Source organism: Triticum urartu, unplaced genomic scaffold (genome assembly GCF_003073215.2).
Source record: "Triticum urartu cultivar G1812 unplaced genomic scaffold, Tu2.1 TuUngrouped_contig_6563, whole genome shotgun sequence".
NCBI classification, from domain to species: Eukaryota; Viridiplantae; Streptophyta; class Magnoliopsida; order Poales; family Poaceae; genus Triticum; species Triticum urartu.
In genome coordinates this window covers 1-14,097 of record NW_024117334.1, presented here as the reverse complement: position 1 = coordinate 14,097, position 14,097 = coordinate 1, and the positions used below count along the sequence as shown (strand labels likewise).

Sequence of the window (14,097 nt, the reverse complement as noted above, 5' to 3'; positions counted from 1 at the left end):
CTGCTGAAACGTACGTGAACTTCAAGGCCATTCATGAAGCTGTTTTCCAAGACCCACATGCTACAAACCAGTTCGTCTTGTAATATCTTTCGGACCTTCACTTTTTTGCCAAACCTCTAAGAGAGCTCCTCGCGACATCTCTGCTCGCTGCCTGTGGCCTCCAGAACTTTTTTTTCAAAGATAAATGTCGATTGTGCAGTTTCTTGTGATGGCAGAACTCACTCTGTAAATTAACATAAGATCTTATATTACTTTATAGAGGAAGTAGTTTTAATGGTGTCATTTATCCTGGTATTTTGGTGGCTTTAACGGATGATTTTTAATTCATGTGGCGTATGACCGTAAGGCCTAGGCATGCAAATCTGGAACCGCGACCCTACTTAGTTCAACCAAATGAACTAAAATTTCAAAAGTAAAGAGGGTCAGAGGGTACCTTTAAGGTTCCAAAATTTGCATCCTTAGTAAGGCCGTTGTTGAAGAAATCACAGAAGAATCTTTGAAAAGATACAGAGCAGTCATCAAAGAGATCAATGCCTGGGTGTCAAGTTTTGCATCCTGCTCATTTGTTCAACGAGATGAGAAATTTCAATTTCGAAGCCCACAATCTGGCTAAACGTGCTTTATCTTTGAGTGTTGACCCTCGTGTTTGGCTCGGCACACCTCATAATTTATCCTTTGTACCTATGAATGTTTTTGAGCAATGAATTAAGTTTGTCAGGGTTGCCTCAAAAGAGAAGTTTACATACTAGGTTTAGCACTACTAATTGTGATTTGTTTCTCACTAGCTACATACTATGAGATTTTTCCAGTTAGTTTTCAACTCCGGGTCTGCTTAATGCCCACCAATTTAGTGATTTGGGAGTGCCAGAATGGGAGTTGGTACAAGACTCCAACCTCACAAAAAGATTTGCGTGGCTCCGGTGAGCTAGGAGCGATCACGGTGATGCGCCTTCGGCTCACTCTCTGGTGCTCGTAGTCATTGCTAGATGGTCCATGAACCAAGTTATAATTTTTGTTTCCTCTAGTGTTCTCTGTACTACCATGATTGATTATGAATAAATGGAAGTTTCTCTCGGAAACAAAACAAGCCAATGAATCGGTGATCATATTTACTATAGGGGATAATCAGTATGTTTGTTATGTTTCTTCCTTGATTATCATCTTTTGCACCTTGGAAAAAGTCCATTTTAAACCTTGAACTCGTAGGCATTTGACGAAACGAACCCTCAAGTCAAAATCCCGGTCGATTGCACCGTAAATTATGCAATCCCGGTCTAAATCGAACATTCGAGTCGTTTGGATGGCCGGGATGGTGGGATTTCGCTGATTACACACACCTGCACCCCGCTGGGCCGGCCCGCTTTAGTTTTTTTTTCCATTAAGAAATAAAAATTGACAAAGGGCGCTACACCTTGCTCCCGCTGGGCCGGCCCGCTTTTGTTTTTTCGTTAGAAAAGACGTACGGTGTGGTGTGGCGTGGCTCGAACAGGCGACCAAGTAGATGCTGTTTGATCGACGCAACTAACCACCTGGGACACAACGTTGTGTTAACAGCTCCCTTTTTCTTCTTTTCTTCTTTATTTTCTTTCCTTTTTATTTTATTTTTATTTTTATTTTTAGTTTCTTTTTTATTCTTAAATTCGTGATTTCTTTTGAAATTGACGAACATTTTTCCAAATTTGCATATTATTTTCGAACCCACATTTATTTTTATTTTTTGAATGCTTGAATTATTTTAAAATATATGAAAACCAGTGGCTATCTTAGTAGGAAATAGCAAACTATAAAAAAGAACCTTGTGAACCAGAATTTCAAAAGAAAAAAGTTCACGAATTTTGAACAAAAGGTTCACGGTTTTAGAAAAAATTCAACACTTTTGAGAAGAAGTCCTCGGATTTGAGAAGAAATTCATGGATTTAAAAAAAACAGCAAAATTGAAAAAGAGTTCGCGGATTTAAAAAAGTGAAAGATTGAAAAACTTCCACGAAGAAAGAGTTCCTTATTTTGAAAATTTGTTCAGAATGTTTTCGTTCTATATTTCTTATAACTTTTTAAAGAAATATTCGGGATTTCGAAAAAAGTGTCTGTTTCAAATATTGTTCACAAATTTAGAAAATATTTGTGTGTTCTAATTTTGTTTCAGAGATTAAAAAATATTCCTATATTTCACAAAATTCTACATATGTTCGTGTTTTCAATAAGAAAATAGTGTTTTAAAAAATGTTCAATTTCAAAATTGAGTGCAAATTCTAAAAAACGTTCGTGTTTTGAAATTTTGTTCGGGAGTTTTGAAACATGTGCATGTTCCAAAAGTTTTCTTGAATTTTCCAAATTTAGTTTGGTAAATTTGTTTACAAATTTGAAAAGTGGTTGCTTTTCATAAAACACTCATCTTTTTTTTCAAAAAAATATTTTGAGACCGAAAATTTTAAAATATTCGAATCTGGAGACGATTCTTATTTCTTTGTGCTGCTATTGTAAACGGATTTGGTAGCTAGCTCGAATTGTAGTACCACCTCATTAGTAGCTGCAGATCCTGGTTTCGAAGCTTTCCAAGCGTGCGATTTTTTTAGCGTTACAGGCTCGCAGTACAGACTTCCGTCTGTGCGTACTTCCGTAATTCTGCCGCAAAGAGCGACAGAAAAATAAAGAGAATTTTTTTCTAACAAAAAAAAATGGGTTGGCCCAGCGCAGAGGACGGGTGCTCATTGGTCCACTAGCTAGACAAATCCCGGTTAACATTTGCCAGGATTCGATTTAGACCGGGATTGCATAGTTCAGTGTGCAATCGACTAGGATTTCGACTTGAGGGTTCGTTTCGCCGAACGTCTACGAGTTCAGGGTTTAAAATGGACTTTTTCCTTGTACCTTCTATGCTTAAATCCTAGCTCCATCCGTGATCTTGCCGCATAACCACTCGGCGAACTATCTATGTGCGTTCTTGTTGACTCATAGGTTCGAATCTCTGCTCGCTGCCTGTGGCCTCCAGAACTTTTTTTTCAAAGATAAATGTCGATTGTGCAGTTTCTTGTGATGGCAGAACTCACTCTGTAAATTAACATAAGATCTTATATTACTTTATAGAGGAAGTAGTTTTAATGGTGTCATTTATCCTGGTATTTTGGTGGCTTTAACGGATGATTTTTAATTCATGTGGCGTATGACCGTAAGGCCTAGGCATGCAAATCTGGAACCGCGACCCTACTTAGTTCAACCAAATGAACTAAAATTTCAAAAGTAAAGAGGGTCAGAGGGTACCTTTAAGGTTCCAAAATTTGCATCCTTAGTAAGGCCGTTGTTGAAGAAATCACAGAAGAATCTTTGAAAAGATACAGAGCAGTCATCAAAGAGATCAATGCCTGGGTGTCAAGTTTTGCATCCTGCTCATTTGTTCAACGAGATGAGAAATTTCAATTTCGAAGCCCACAATCTGGCTAAACGTGCTTTATCTTTGAGTGTTGACCCTCGTGTTTGGCTCGGCACACCTCATAATTTATCCTTTGTACCTATGAATGTTTTTGAGCAATGAATTAAGTTTGTCAGGGTTGCCTCAAAAGAGAAGTTTACATACTAGGTTTAGCACTACTAATTGTGATTTGTTTCTCACTAGCTACATACTATGAGATTTTTCCAGTTAGTTTTCAACTCCGGGTCTGCTTAATGCCCACCAATTTAGTGATTTGGGAGTGCCAGAATGGGAGTTGGTACAAGACTCCAACCTCACAAAAAGATTTGCGTGGCTCCGGTGAGCTAGGAGCGATCACGGTGATGCGCCTTCGGCTCACTCTCTGGTGCTCGTAGTCATTGCTAGATGGTCCATGAACCAAGTTATAATTTTTGTTTCCTCTAGTGTTCTCTGTACTACCATGATTGATTATGAATAAATGGAAGTTTCTCTCGGAAACAAAACAAGCCAATGAATCGGTGATCATATTTACTATAGGGGATAATCAGTATGTTTGTTATGTTTCTTCCTTGATTATCATCTTTTGCACCTTGGAAAAAGTCCATTTTAAACCTTGAACTCGTAGGCATTTGACGAAACGAACCCTCAAGTCAAAATCCCGGTCGATTGCACCGTAAATTATGCAATCCCGGTCTAAATCGAACATTCGAGTCGTTTGGATGGCCGGGATGGTGGGATTTCGCTGATTACACACACCTGCACCCCGCTGGGCCGGCCCGCTTTAGTTTTTTTTTCCATTAAGAAATAAAAATTGACAAAGGGCGCTACACCTTGCTCCCGCTGGGCCGGCCCGCTTTTGTTTTTTCGTTAGAAAAGACGTACGGTGTGGTGTGGCGTGGCTCGAACAGGCGACCAAGTAGATGCTGTTTGATCGACGCAACTAACCACCTGGGACACAACGTTGTGTTAACAGCTCCCTTTTTCTTCTTTTCTTCTTTATTTTCTTTCCTTTTTATTTTATTTTTATTTTTATTTTTAGTTTCTTTTTTATTCTTAAATTCGTGATTTCTTTTGAAATTGACGAACATTTTTCCAAATTTGCATATTATTTTCGAACCCACATTTATTTTTATTTTTTGAATGCTTGAATTATTTTAAAATATATGAAAACCAGTGGCTATCTTAGTAGGAAATAGCAAACTATAAAAAAGAACCTTGTGAACCAGAATTTCAAAAGAAAAAAGTTCACGAATTTTGAACAAAAGGTTCACGGTTTTAGAAAAAATTCAACACTTTTGAGAAGAAGTCCTCGGATTTGAGAAGAAATTCATGGATTTAAAAAAAACAGCAAAATTGAAAAAGAGTTCGCGGATTTAAAAAAGTGAAAGATTGAAAAACTTCCACGAAGAAAGAGTTCCTTATTTTGAAAATTTGTTCAGAATGTTTTCGTTCTATATTTCTTATAACTTTTTAAAGAAATATTCGGGATTTCGAAAAAAGTGTCTGTTTCAAATATTGTTCACAAATTTAGAAAATATTTGTGTGTTCTAATTTTGTTTCAGAGATTAAAAAATATTCCTATATTTCACAAAATTCTACATATGTTCGTGTTTTCAATAAGAAAATAGTGTTTTAAAAAATGTTCAATTTCAAAATTGAGTGCAAATTCTAAAAAACGTTCGTGTTTTGAAATTTTGTTCGGGAGTTTTGAAACATGTGCATGTTCCAAAAGTTTTCTTGAATTTTCCAAATTTAGTTTGGTAAATTTGTTTACAAATTTGAAAAGTGGTTGCTTTTCATAAAACACTCATCTTTTTTTTCAAAAAAATATTTTGAGACCGAAAATTTTAAAATATTCGAATCTGGAGACGATTCTTATTTCTTTGTGCTGCTATTGTAAACGGATTTGGTAGCTAGCTCGAATTGTAGTACCACCTCATTAGTAGCTGCAGATCCTGGTTTCGAAGCTTTCCAAGCGTGCGATTTTTTTAGCGTTACAGGCTCGCAGTACAGACTTCCGTCTGTGCGTACTTCCGTAATTCTGCCGCAAAGAGCGACAGAAAAATAAAGAGAATTTTTTTCTAACAAAAAAAATGGGTTGGCCCAGCGCAGAGGACGGGTGCTCATTGGTCCACTAGCTAGACAAATCCCGGCTAACATTTGCCAGGGTTCGATTTAGACCGGGATTGCATAGTTCAGTGTGCAATCGACTAGGATTTCGACTTGAGGGTTCGTTTCGCCGAACGTCTACGAGTTCAGGGTTTAAAATGGACTTTTTCCTTGTACCTTCTATGCTTAAATCCTAGCTCCATCCGTGATCTTGCCGCATAACCACTCGGCGAACTATCTATGTGCGTTCTTGTTGACTCATAGGTTCGAAGCTTTCCAAGCGTGCGATTTTTTAGCGTTACAGGCTCGCAGTACAGACTTCCGTCTGTGCGTACTTCCGTAATTCTGCCGCAAAGAGCGACAGAAAAATAAAGAGAATTTTTTTCTAACAAAAAAAATGGGTTGGCCCAGCGCAGAGGACGGGTGCTCATTGGTCCACTAGCTAGACAAATCCCGGTTAACATTTGCCAGGGTTCGATTTAGACCGGGATTGCATAGTTCAGTGTGCAATCGACTAGGATTTCGACTTGAGGGTTCGTTTCGCCGAACGTCTACGAGTTCAGGGTTTAAAATGGACTTTTTTCTTGTACCTTCTATGCTTAAATCCTAGCTCCATCCGTGATCTTGCCGCATAACCACTCGGCGAACTATCTATGTGCGTTCTTGTTGACTCATAGGTTCGTGTCTACGCTCATGCAGTACACATGTATGGAAACTTCAGTGGAAAGTTTTTTTTAAAGGTCTAAAGCCATATATTAAGTATCACAAGTTCTCTAACACATCTTCATAGAAAAGATTACAACCAAATTCATAGGGTGCCCAAATCTTCTTCCTCTTGCACCCACCGACGTTGCGCCGTGAACAAAGCCCGATGCCGCCTCTGGGCCTCCGCCTTGGTAAAGCAAACTTATAGAAGCAATGGTCGGGAAGTCATTGATGTAGACCAGAAGACGTAACTATGGCGATCAGCGTAGCAAATCGCCGCCACAGAGAAGAAGGCACAAAAAAAAGCATGTAGATACTCTAAAGAGCATGAACACCGACCAGATTCGTGTGAATCCACCAGACATCAAAGCCGACCAAGTCTAGGAAGATCCGCGAAGACACACATAACTCATCCTCCACCGATGCTAATTACACGGATGAAACTGGGATAAGACGAGGAGAACATTATTCAAAAACTGGGGTTACGCTGCCGCCTCGCCGCCCCGACCAAGACACGGAGATTGCTTTTCCAATGGATTAAATTAATCGGAAATTGCTTATTTATCCAATGGATAATACACATGAATCTAACTGGCTTCTGAGTGCAAGACAAAGGATTGCAAATACATAGGACAACTGCAGGCATATTCGTTCGGAGGAAACCACTAGAAAATTAAAGTGTCTCGGTCGTACGCGATCGAGCCTCAACAAGATAGTAGTACTGGAGTACGTGGATTCTGGACGCCCGCCTTTCGCCGCTTCGTTCCTCCTCGAGTAGCACGATAACGGATTGGTACTACAAGTGTTAGCCAGCAGCACAACCGTACGTACTAGACGATTGTGCGCTGCGGAAGACGGCGATTGCCTTATCCATTTCCGTTCGGGTCATCCAGAACACATTCGCCGGCGGCCGGAGCGTCCTAGCCGTCCCCCTATAAATACCCCCTGGGAGAATGTCTGCTTCACAAAAAGCAAACAAGTTCTATATCCAGCTGACTAGCCACAAGTACTACGCACGTACAGTGTTAGCGCTACACACACGTACGGACATCCGAGTGTGCGCACGCACCAGAGCTATGGGGAGGCAGATCGCCGCCCTGTGCGGCCTTCTCGTGGTGCTGCTCGAGCTCACGTCCGGCGTCAATGCACAGACGGAGATCCTGTTTCAGGTGATGCACGAATGCACGGACGCCTCCACGTAAATTCACAGCTAGCTAGACCACTGATGTGTTCGATCGGTCTTGTGCATGCATGCAGGGGTTCAACTGGGACTCGTGGAACAAGCAAGGTGGCTGGTACAATATGCTCAAGGCCCAGGTCGGCGACATCGCCGGCGCCGGGGTCACACACGTCTGGCTGCCGCCACCTTCGCACTCCGTTTCATCTCAAGGCAAATCCACCATCTACACCTCTACGGGTCACGTGTGCTGTTGCTGCCTCAGTGCATGCCACGCCTCCTAACTCTGCAACGAACGTGCATGCAGGCTACATGCCGGGCCGGCTCTACGACCTGGACGCGTCCAAGTACGGCACGGCGGCGGAGCTCAGGTCGCTCATCGCCGCCTTCGGCGCCAAGGGCATCAAGTGCGTCGCGGACGTCGTCATCAACCACCGCTGCGCCGAGGACAAGGACGGCCGCGGCATCTACTGCATCTTCAAGGGCGGAGGACCCGAGGGCCTCCTGGACTGGGGTCCCGGCATGATCTGCAGCGACGACACCAAGTTCTCCGACGGCACGGGCAACCGTGACACCGGCGCCGACTTCGCCGCCGCGCCCGACATCGACCACCTCAACCCGCGCGTCCAGAAGGAGCTCTCCGACTGGCTCAACTGGCTCAAGTCCGACCTCGGCTTCCACGGCTGGCGCCTCGACTTCGCCAAGGGCTACTCGGCCGACGTCGCCAGGACGTACGTCCAGAACACGAGCCCCGGCTTCGTCGTCGCGGAGATATGGAACTCCCTCAGCTACGACGGCGACGGGAAGCCCGCCGTCAACCAGGACGCGGAGCGGCTGGAGCTGGTGAACTGGGCCAAGGCGGTCGGCGGCCCTGCCATGGCGTTCGACTTCACGACCAAGGGCATCCTGCAGTCGGCGGTGCAGGGCGAGCTGTGGAGGATGCGGGACAAGGAGGGCAACGCTCCCGGGATGATCGGCCTGTTGCCGGAGAAGGCGGTCACGTTCGTGGACAACCACGACACGGGCTCGTCGCAGAAGAAATGGCCGTTCCCGACCGACAAGGTCATGATGGGCTACGCCTACATCCTCACCCACCCTGGAGTTCCATGCATCGTACGTGCATGATCGAGCCATACCTTTTCTTATTGCATTTCTAGAATGGTCACGCATGATCAATGTCCAATACTCTTATATATTGTGCAGTTCTACGATCATGTCTTCGACTGGAACCTGAAGCAAGAGATCTACGCGCTGGCGGCGGTGAGGAACCGCAACGGGATCAACGCCGGGAGCAAGCTGCGCATCCTGGCGGCGGAGAGCGACATGTACGTGGCGGCGGTTGACGAGAAAGTTATCGTCAAGCTCGGACCGAGGTTCGACGCTGGCAGCGTCATCCCGTCCGACTTCCACGTCGTGGCTCACGGCAATAACTACTGCGTCTGGGAGAAGAGCGGCCTTAGGGTGCCAGCCGGGCGGCGCTAGCTAGCTAGACGTTAGCAACTTCGCACCGGCGGCCAGACCGTTGTACTCCTACAAGAAATGTTTGTTCCAGTTCGTAGACCACGCAATAAAGTTTGTACCCCTACCGCTCTCCTTCCAACTTTGCGGAAGGAGCGTGAGCTATCAAATATATTAATTTTACAAGTTTGATATTGGGAAACTCTTTCCTTCCACTTTAGCTACATTTCAGTCAGCTGAAATTTCACTTTTGGGTCAGTCGATTTTGGGGTCATTGGATTTTTCTTTAGGGAAAACTTTGTTTTTGCTACTCTAGTTTTTGCCAACTTTGCTTATGCCACTCTAGAATTTGACATTTCACTTTTGCCACTCTTAGCTTTTGACAATATATCACTTTTGCCATTCCGTGGCAAAAACAAATAATTTAGAGTGGCAATTGTGATACATGTCAAAAGTTAAGAGTGGCAAAAGTAAAATAAAAAATTATCGTTTTTGCCACGGAATGGCATTTGTGATGTATTGTCAAAAGCTAAGAGTGGCAAAAGTGAGATGTCAAATTCTAGAGTGGCATAATCAAAGTTGGCAAAAACTAGAGTGGCAAAAACAAAGTTTTCCCTTTTCTTTAAGATTCGTGCTATGTTCTTTCCCCTGACCTGTGTTGTTTGTTGTGTGGGCTTTTTTTTTTGACTGACCCCTTAATTCGGCCAGTTGACTTTCTTCTGGGCCGAAGCCCGTTAATAGTGTGATCCATCTCTGACTCTCTTCTTTCGTTTTTAATATTTTTTTGTTTTTATGTACTTTTGTTTTTGTTTTTCTGTTTCTCTTTATTAGTTGGTTTGATTTTTATTTTGTGGATATTTTTTGGGATGTTGGGTGAGTGTAATGTACACACATAAATAATTTGCAATATGTGCACAAATTACACTGCTATATGATTATTGTTTGTGTACTAAAAAAGTGTAATGTAAGAGCGTAGTTGTTTGCAAGTTTTGCGAACTTTTTTTCTTAATTTTTCAATGAGTTATAATAATGCTACTAATTCATTCTTTCTTATTTAATTAACTAATTGTTTTTTCTCTTTAAAGGGTAATACTAATGACACTAAATAATTATTCCTTAGAAAAACTTACTATTTCGATTTTTGTTTTTGTTTCTATTTTATTTTATTTCTTCTTCTTAAAGGGTAATACCAATGTTAATAATTCGTTCTTCCATGGAATGCCTCATTATTTTGATTGTGTTCTAGTTTTTATTTCATTTTATTTTTCCTTAAAGAGTAATATGTAGGCTACTAATTCATTCTTTCTTGAAAACTCTGGTATTTCAGTTTTTTAGTATTATTTTATTTCCTTTATTCTTTGGTGATAATACCAATGCTGCATTTCTTATCAGGAAATTTCCTTTTCTGAAAATTACACTATTATATTCTTATTCCTGCATATTATAAAAATGTGCAACTTCTGTGCAAATTGTTTGCCAAATATTTCATTATTTTTTTTATTATTTCCATGTCCATTCATCTTAACGGGAAACCAATGACACTAATTCATTGTTTCTTAGAAAACTTCAATATTTTAATTTTCTTTAAGTTTTTATTTTATTTTCTTTATTCTTTAAGGTTAATACCAATACCTCTAATTCATTCCTACCTAGGATTTTTTTTGTGAAATTTCACTATTTGTGCTTATCCTTGCACATTTTAAAAAGCACAATTTCTATTCAAATGGTGTGCAAATTTTGTCATTATTGTCTTTTTTTACTTCTTTTTCTTCTTAAACTGTAATACTTATACCACTAATTCATTATTTTGATCCGGAGAAGTAGAGACACCATGGATCAAATGCCAATGCTGCAAATTCATTCTTTCTTTAGAAAATTTTCTTTTTGCGAAAAAATTCACTATTATGTGTTTATTCTTGCATATTATAACAAAGCGCAATTTATGTGCAGTTTCTGTGCAATTTTGGTCATTATTTTGATTTAGTTTTTTATATCATTTTCTTTCCTATTTAAGGGTGTTTTTGCTTCACTTTTTTATTTATGTTTTATGTTTCTATGGGGTTTTCCTTTTCCCTTTTTCTTTCCTTTATTGGTTTTTTGCGGGGTTTTGGCCGAGTGTAATGATATACAAACAAATAATATATAATATGTGCCAGAATTTCATGATTATATGGATATTTTTGCATATTACGATAAATTGTAATTTTGGTGCAAAGTTGTGCGCAAGTTTTTTTAGTTGTTTTTCTTCTTAAAAAATACATTATTTCAGTTACACTATGTGGGAATTATAGCAGAATGCAAAAAATGCACTATACTTTGCTTATTCTTTGCATATTTCAAAAAGTGTAATATCAGTGCAAATTATGTGCAAGTTTTGAAAGTTTTTTCCTTTTTCATCTTCTTCTTAAAGGCTTTCATTCTTTCTTAGAAAACTTCATTATTTTGATTTTGTTTTAGTTTTTTCCTGAAAGGTTAATATCAATGCCAAAAATTCATTCTTCCATAGAAAACATAAATTTTTAATTTTATTTTAGTTTTTAATTCATTTTTATTTTGTTTTAGTTTTCATTTCTTTTCTTTTGTAAGGGTAATAACAATGTCACTACCCCATTACTAATTTTTTTTGCGAAAATCTCACTACAATATGCGCAATTTTTTTATTTCTGTTTTCTATTTCCATGTGTTTTTGTTTTTCATTTTCTTTCCTTATTGGTTATTTTTTGTTTTATGTGGGTTTTTGGCTGGGTGTAATTATATACAAACAAATACTATATAATATGTGCCAAATTTCGTGATTATATGATTATTTTTGCATATTACGATAAAGTGCAATTTCGGTGCAAAGCTGTGCACAAGCTGTTCTTAATTTTCTTTCTTATTAAAGGAAATACAATTTTTTTATTTCCACTATGTGTAAATTATAGTAGAATGCAAAAAATGCACTATTATATGCTTTATTCTTTGCATATTTCAAAAAGTGCAATTTCAGTGTGAATTGTATGCAAGTTTTGATTTTTTTCCCTTTTTCATTACACATATAGTCACTAATGATTGCACAACACACATTGCGTTGCCATTCGGATAATAGCTATGACGGCTTGTTTTCCATGTGATTAATTAAATGCTAATGGCTGGTGCTTAGGCTGATCATAATGGTAGTATCATAAGCGGTACCATGCATGCCAACTAGATTTTTTGAATGATGTGGCACACAATTAAATGAGGAAAGAGAGAGTGTGGTATCATATCATGATACTGTATCATATTAAATGTTGTACTATTTTGTGAGGCATGGCAATTAATAAGGCAAACTAAGATACTAACTTATGATACTATGCATTAGGGAGATAGTATCATATACATGATACTAGTATATGATACTCGTCATTACAACCAATCTTAATGAACTAAATATTGTTTATGTGATTGTGCGGTTGTGTGCATGCATGTATCCCATGGAAGTGAACAAATGATTGGTTCAGTTCGGATAATGACCGGCTAAAGATCATGCATGGATAGACTCTCAAGACTGACTCATGCAGCGCTCTGTCCCTCCATTCCCACTAGGAGCAAATTGACTGAAACAAATCTGGTTCAATCGACTGGCCCATTTCGTTTTCAGTTGATTGATCTCCAGCCGGTCCCCTTTCCTTCACCCGACGGATCACACGCGAGCCATCCGCTGCCTCCTCTATGTGACACGTGTACACATACCTTTGGCGTCTCTCTTTCTCCAACGCCATGTGTGTTGCAAAACTATCTTCCGCAACAACACTTCTGTTGCGAAAAAATAAAGACAAAAAAGCGAAAAAATGAAGACAACAAAAATAACAAATATTTTTGCAACATTGTCTGTCTTGCTATTTGGTTTCCTCAGCAATACCCATGTTGCAAAAATAGTGATGAAAAAAAAATCTGCAACATCGACTATGTCAAGAAAGATTTCTGCAACAGAACCTTTGTTGTAAAGTATTTCTGTAACACTGCCCTTGTTGCAATAATGAGAACGGTGTTGGATGCTGGATACCTGTACAAATGATAGTTGGCCGACGCGTAGCGTGGCCCTTTGATATTCGTACATTATTAATCATGTGTTCACTTAGAGCAGCTCCAACAGGCGTCCAAAAACTGGGCCGCGCGCTAAAATACAGGTTTTTTGTGCGCCGGACAGCTCCAGCAGAAACTATAAAAGAGTGCGCGCAAAAAAGGGTTGTGCGCGCGCTGAGAAACGCTATCAAAAGCTGTAAATTTGAGGCGCCGAATTGCACGCGCTTCACGATTTACACTATGTGTTCTTTTGGGCGCGCGATTCTGAGCATCTACTAAAGTAATGTTGGGTCCAGCGCACTAAATGTGCTACAGTGGCGCGCTAAAATTATTTTAGGATGTGAAATTTCTGTGCACCTATTAGAGATGCTCTTAGAATTGCTAGCACTACAGGGAAGGTACATGTCGCCATGTGGCTCGATGTAAACTGAGTGTAAAAACACGGGCACTTGGCTTGCTTCCTCGTACAAATGATCAAGCGTATTCCGTTGGGAAGAGGAGATACGTGGGGGAAAAAGTTGAAATCCATAGGCACTATTTTTATAAAAGAAATCCATCCGGATGAGATCATAAAAAATCCGCCCTCAACGGGAGTCAAACTCCGGTCTGAAAAGGAGAAAGATGTTGTGGCTGTAAACTAAATGACTCACTGCGAACCACCTTTACCAAACTTGATGAAGGTTAATGTAGATGCAAGCTTTATTTTTTTCCGTTCTTTTCTTGACTTAAAAAGGTAGACGATCCTATTTGGTCAAACACCTAACGAAAAATTATGATTTTGTGAATCAGACTACACTGCTGCTACTGTTCATGGACATGATGGAGCCTTCGTCCGAGCCCATGCCATGTGGGTTGAGCATGCGCCAAATAATCTGACCACTAAGGCCTTGGTTGTGCGGGATGGAGTGTGATTAGCATGTGACACGCTTCAGAATGTCATTATTGAAACGGATGCTGAAGGTGTTGTCGACCTATCAAAAAAGAGGGATGAAGGGAGATCTGAAATTTCTTCTATTCTGATGGATATTGAAGGTATCTCCAAAGGTTTTCATAGCTTCGATGTGGCTAAGAGCATCTCCAGCAGCGCCCCCAACAGACCCCCAGGCCTTATTTTTGGCACCGGCCCAAAAAAGGTCCGGTCGCACTTTCAAAAACCCATTTTTCGCGGCCCGAAACTGGCGCGAAAGAACGGCGG

The 14,097-nt window shown here is 40.3% G+C and overlaps 1 protein-coding gene across 1 annotated transcript; it reads left to right on the top strand.

The window, feature by feature from the left end:
* The first annotated feature begins 7,200 nt into the window (after nucleotides 1-7,200).
* Nucleotides 7,201-9,037, top strand: LOC125530793 (alpha-amylase isozyme 3A-like). The gene is made up of 4 exons (XM_048695193.1): nucleotides 7,201-7,389; nucleotides 7,478-7,610; nucleotides 7,705-8,510; nucleotides 8,601-9,037. Exons 1-4 carry the CDS (start codon nucleotides 7,297-7,299, stop codon nucleotides 8,877-8,879), a joined length of 1,311 nt encoding a protein of 436 aa, XP_048551150.1. The 5' UTR covers nucleotides 7,201-7,296; the 3' UTR covers nucleotides 8,880-9,037.
* The last annotated feature ends 5,060 nt before the right edge of the window (nucleotides 9,038-14,097 follow it).

Bases quoted from the DNA above. Each gene is read 5' to 3' on its own strand.
- LOC125530793 (XM_048695193.1), top strand. From the start codon at position 7,297: ATGGGGAGGCAGATCGCCGCCCTGTGCGGCCTTCTCGTGGTGCTGCTC. The intron at 7,611-7,704 runs GCAAATCCACCA...ACGTGCATGCAG, and splicing joins GCACTCCGTTTCATCTCAAG to GCTACATGCCGGGCCGGCTC. The intron at 8,511-8,600 runs GTACGTGCATGA...TATATTGTGCAG, and splicing joins ACCCTGGAGTTCCATGCATC to TTCTACGATCATGTCTTCGA.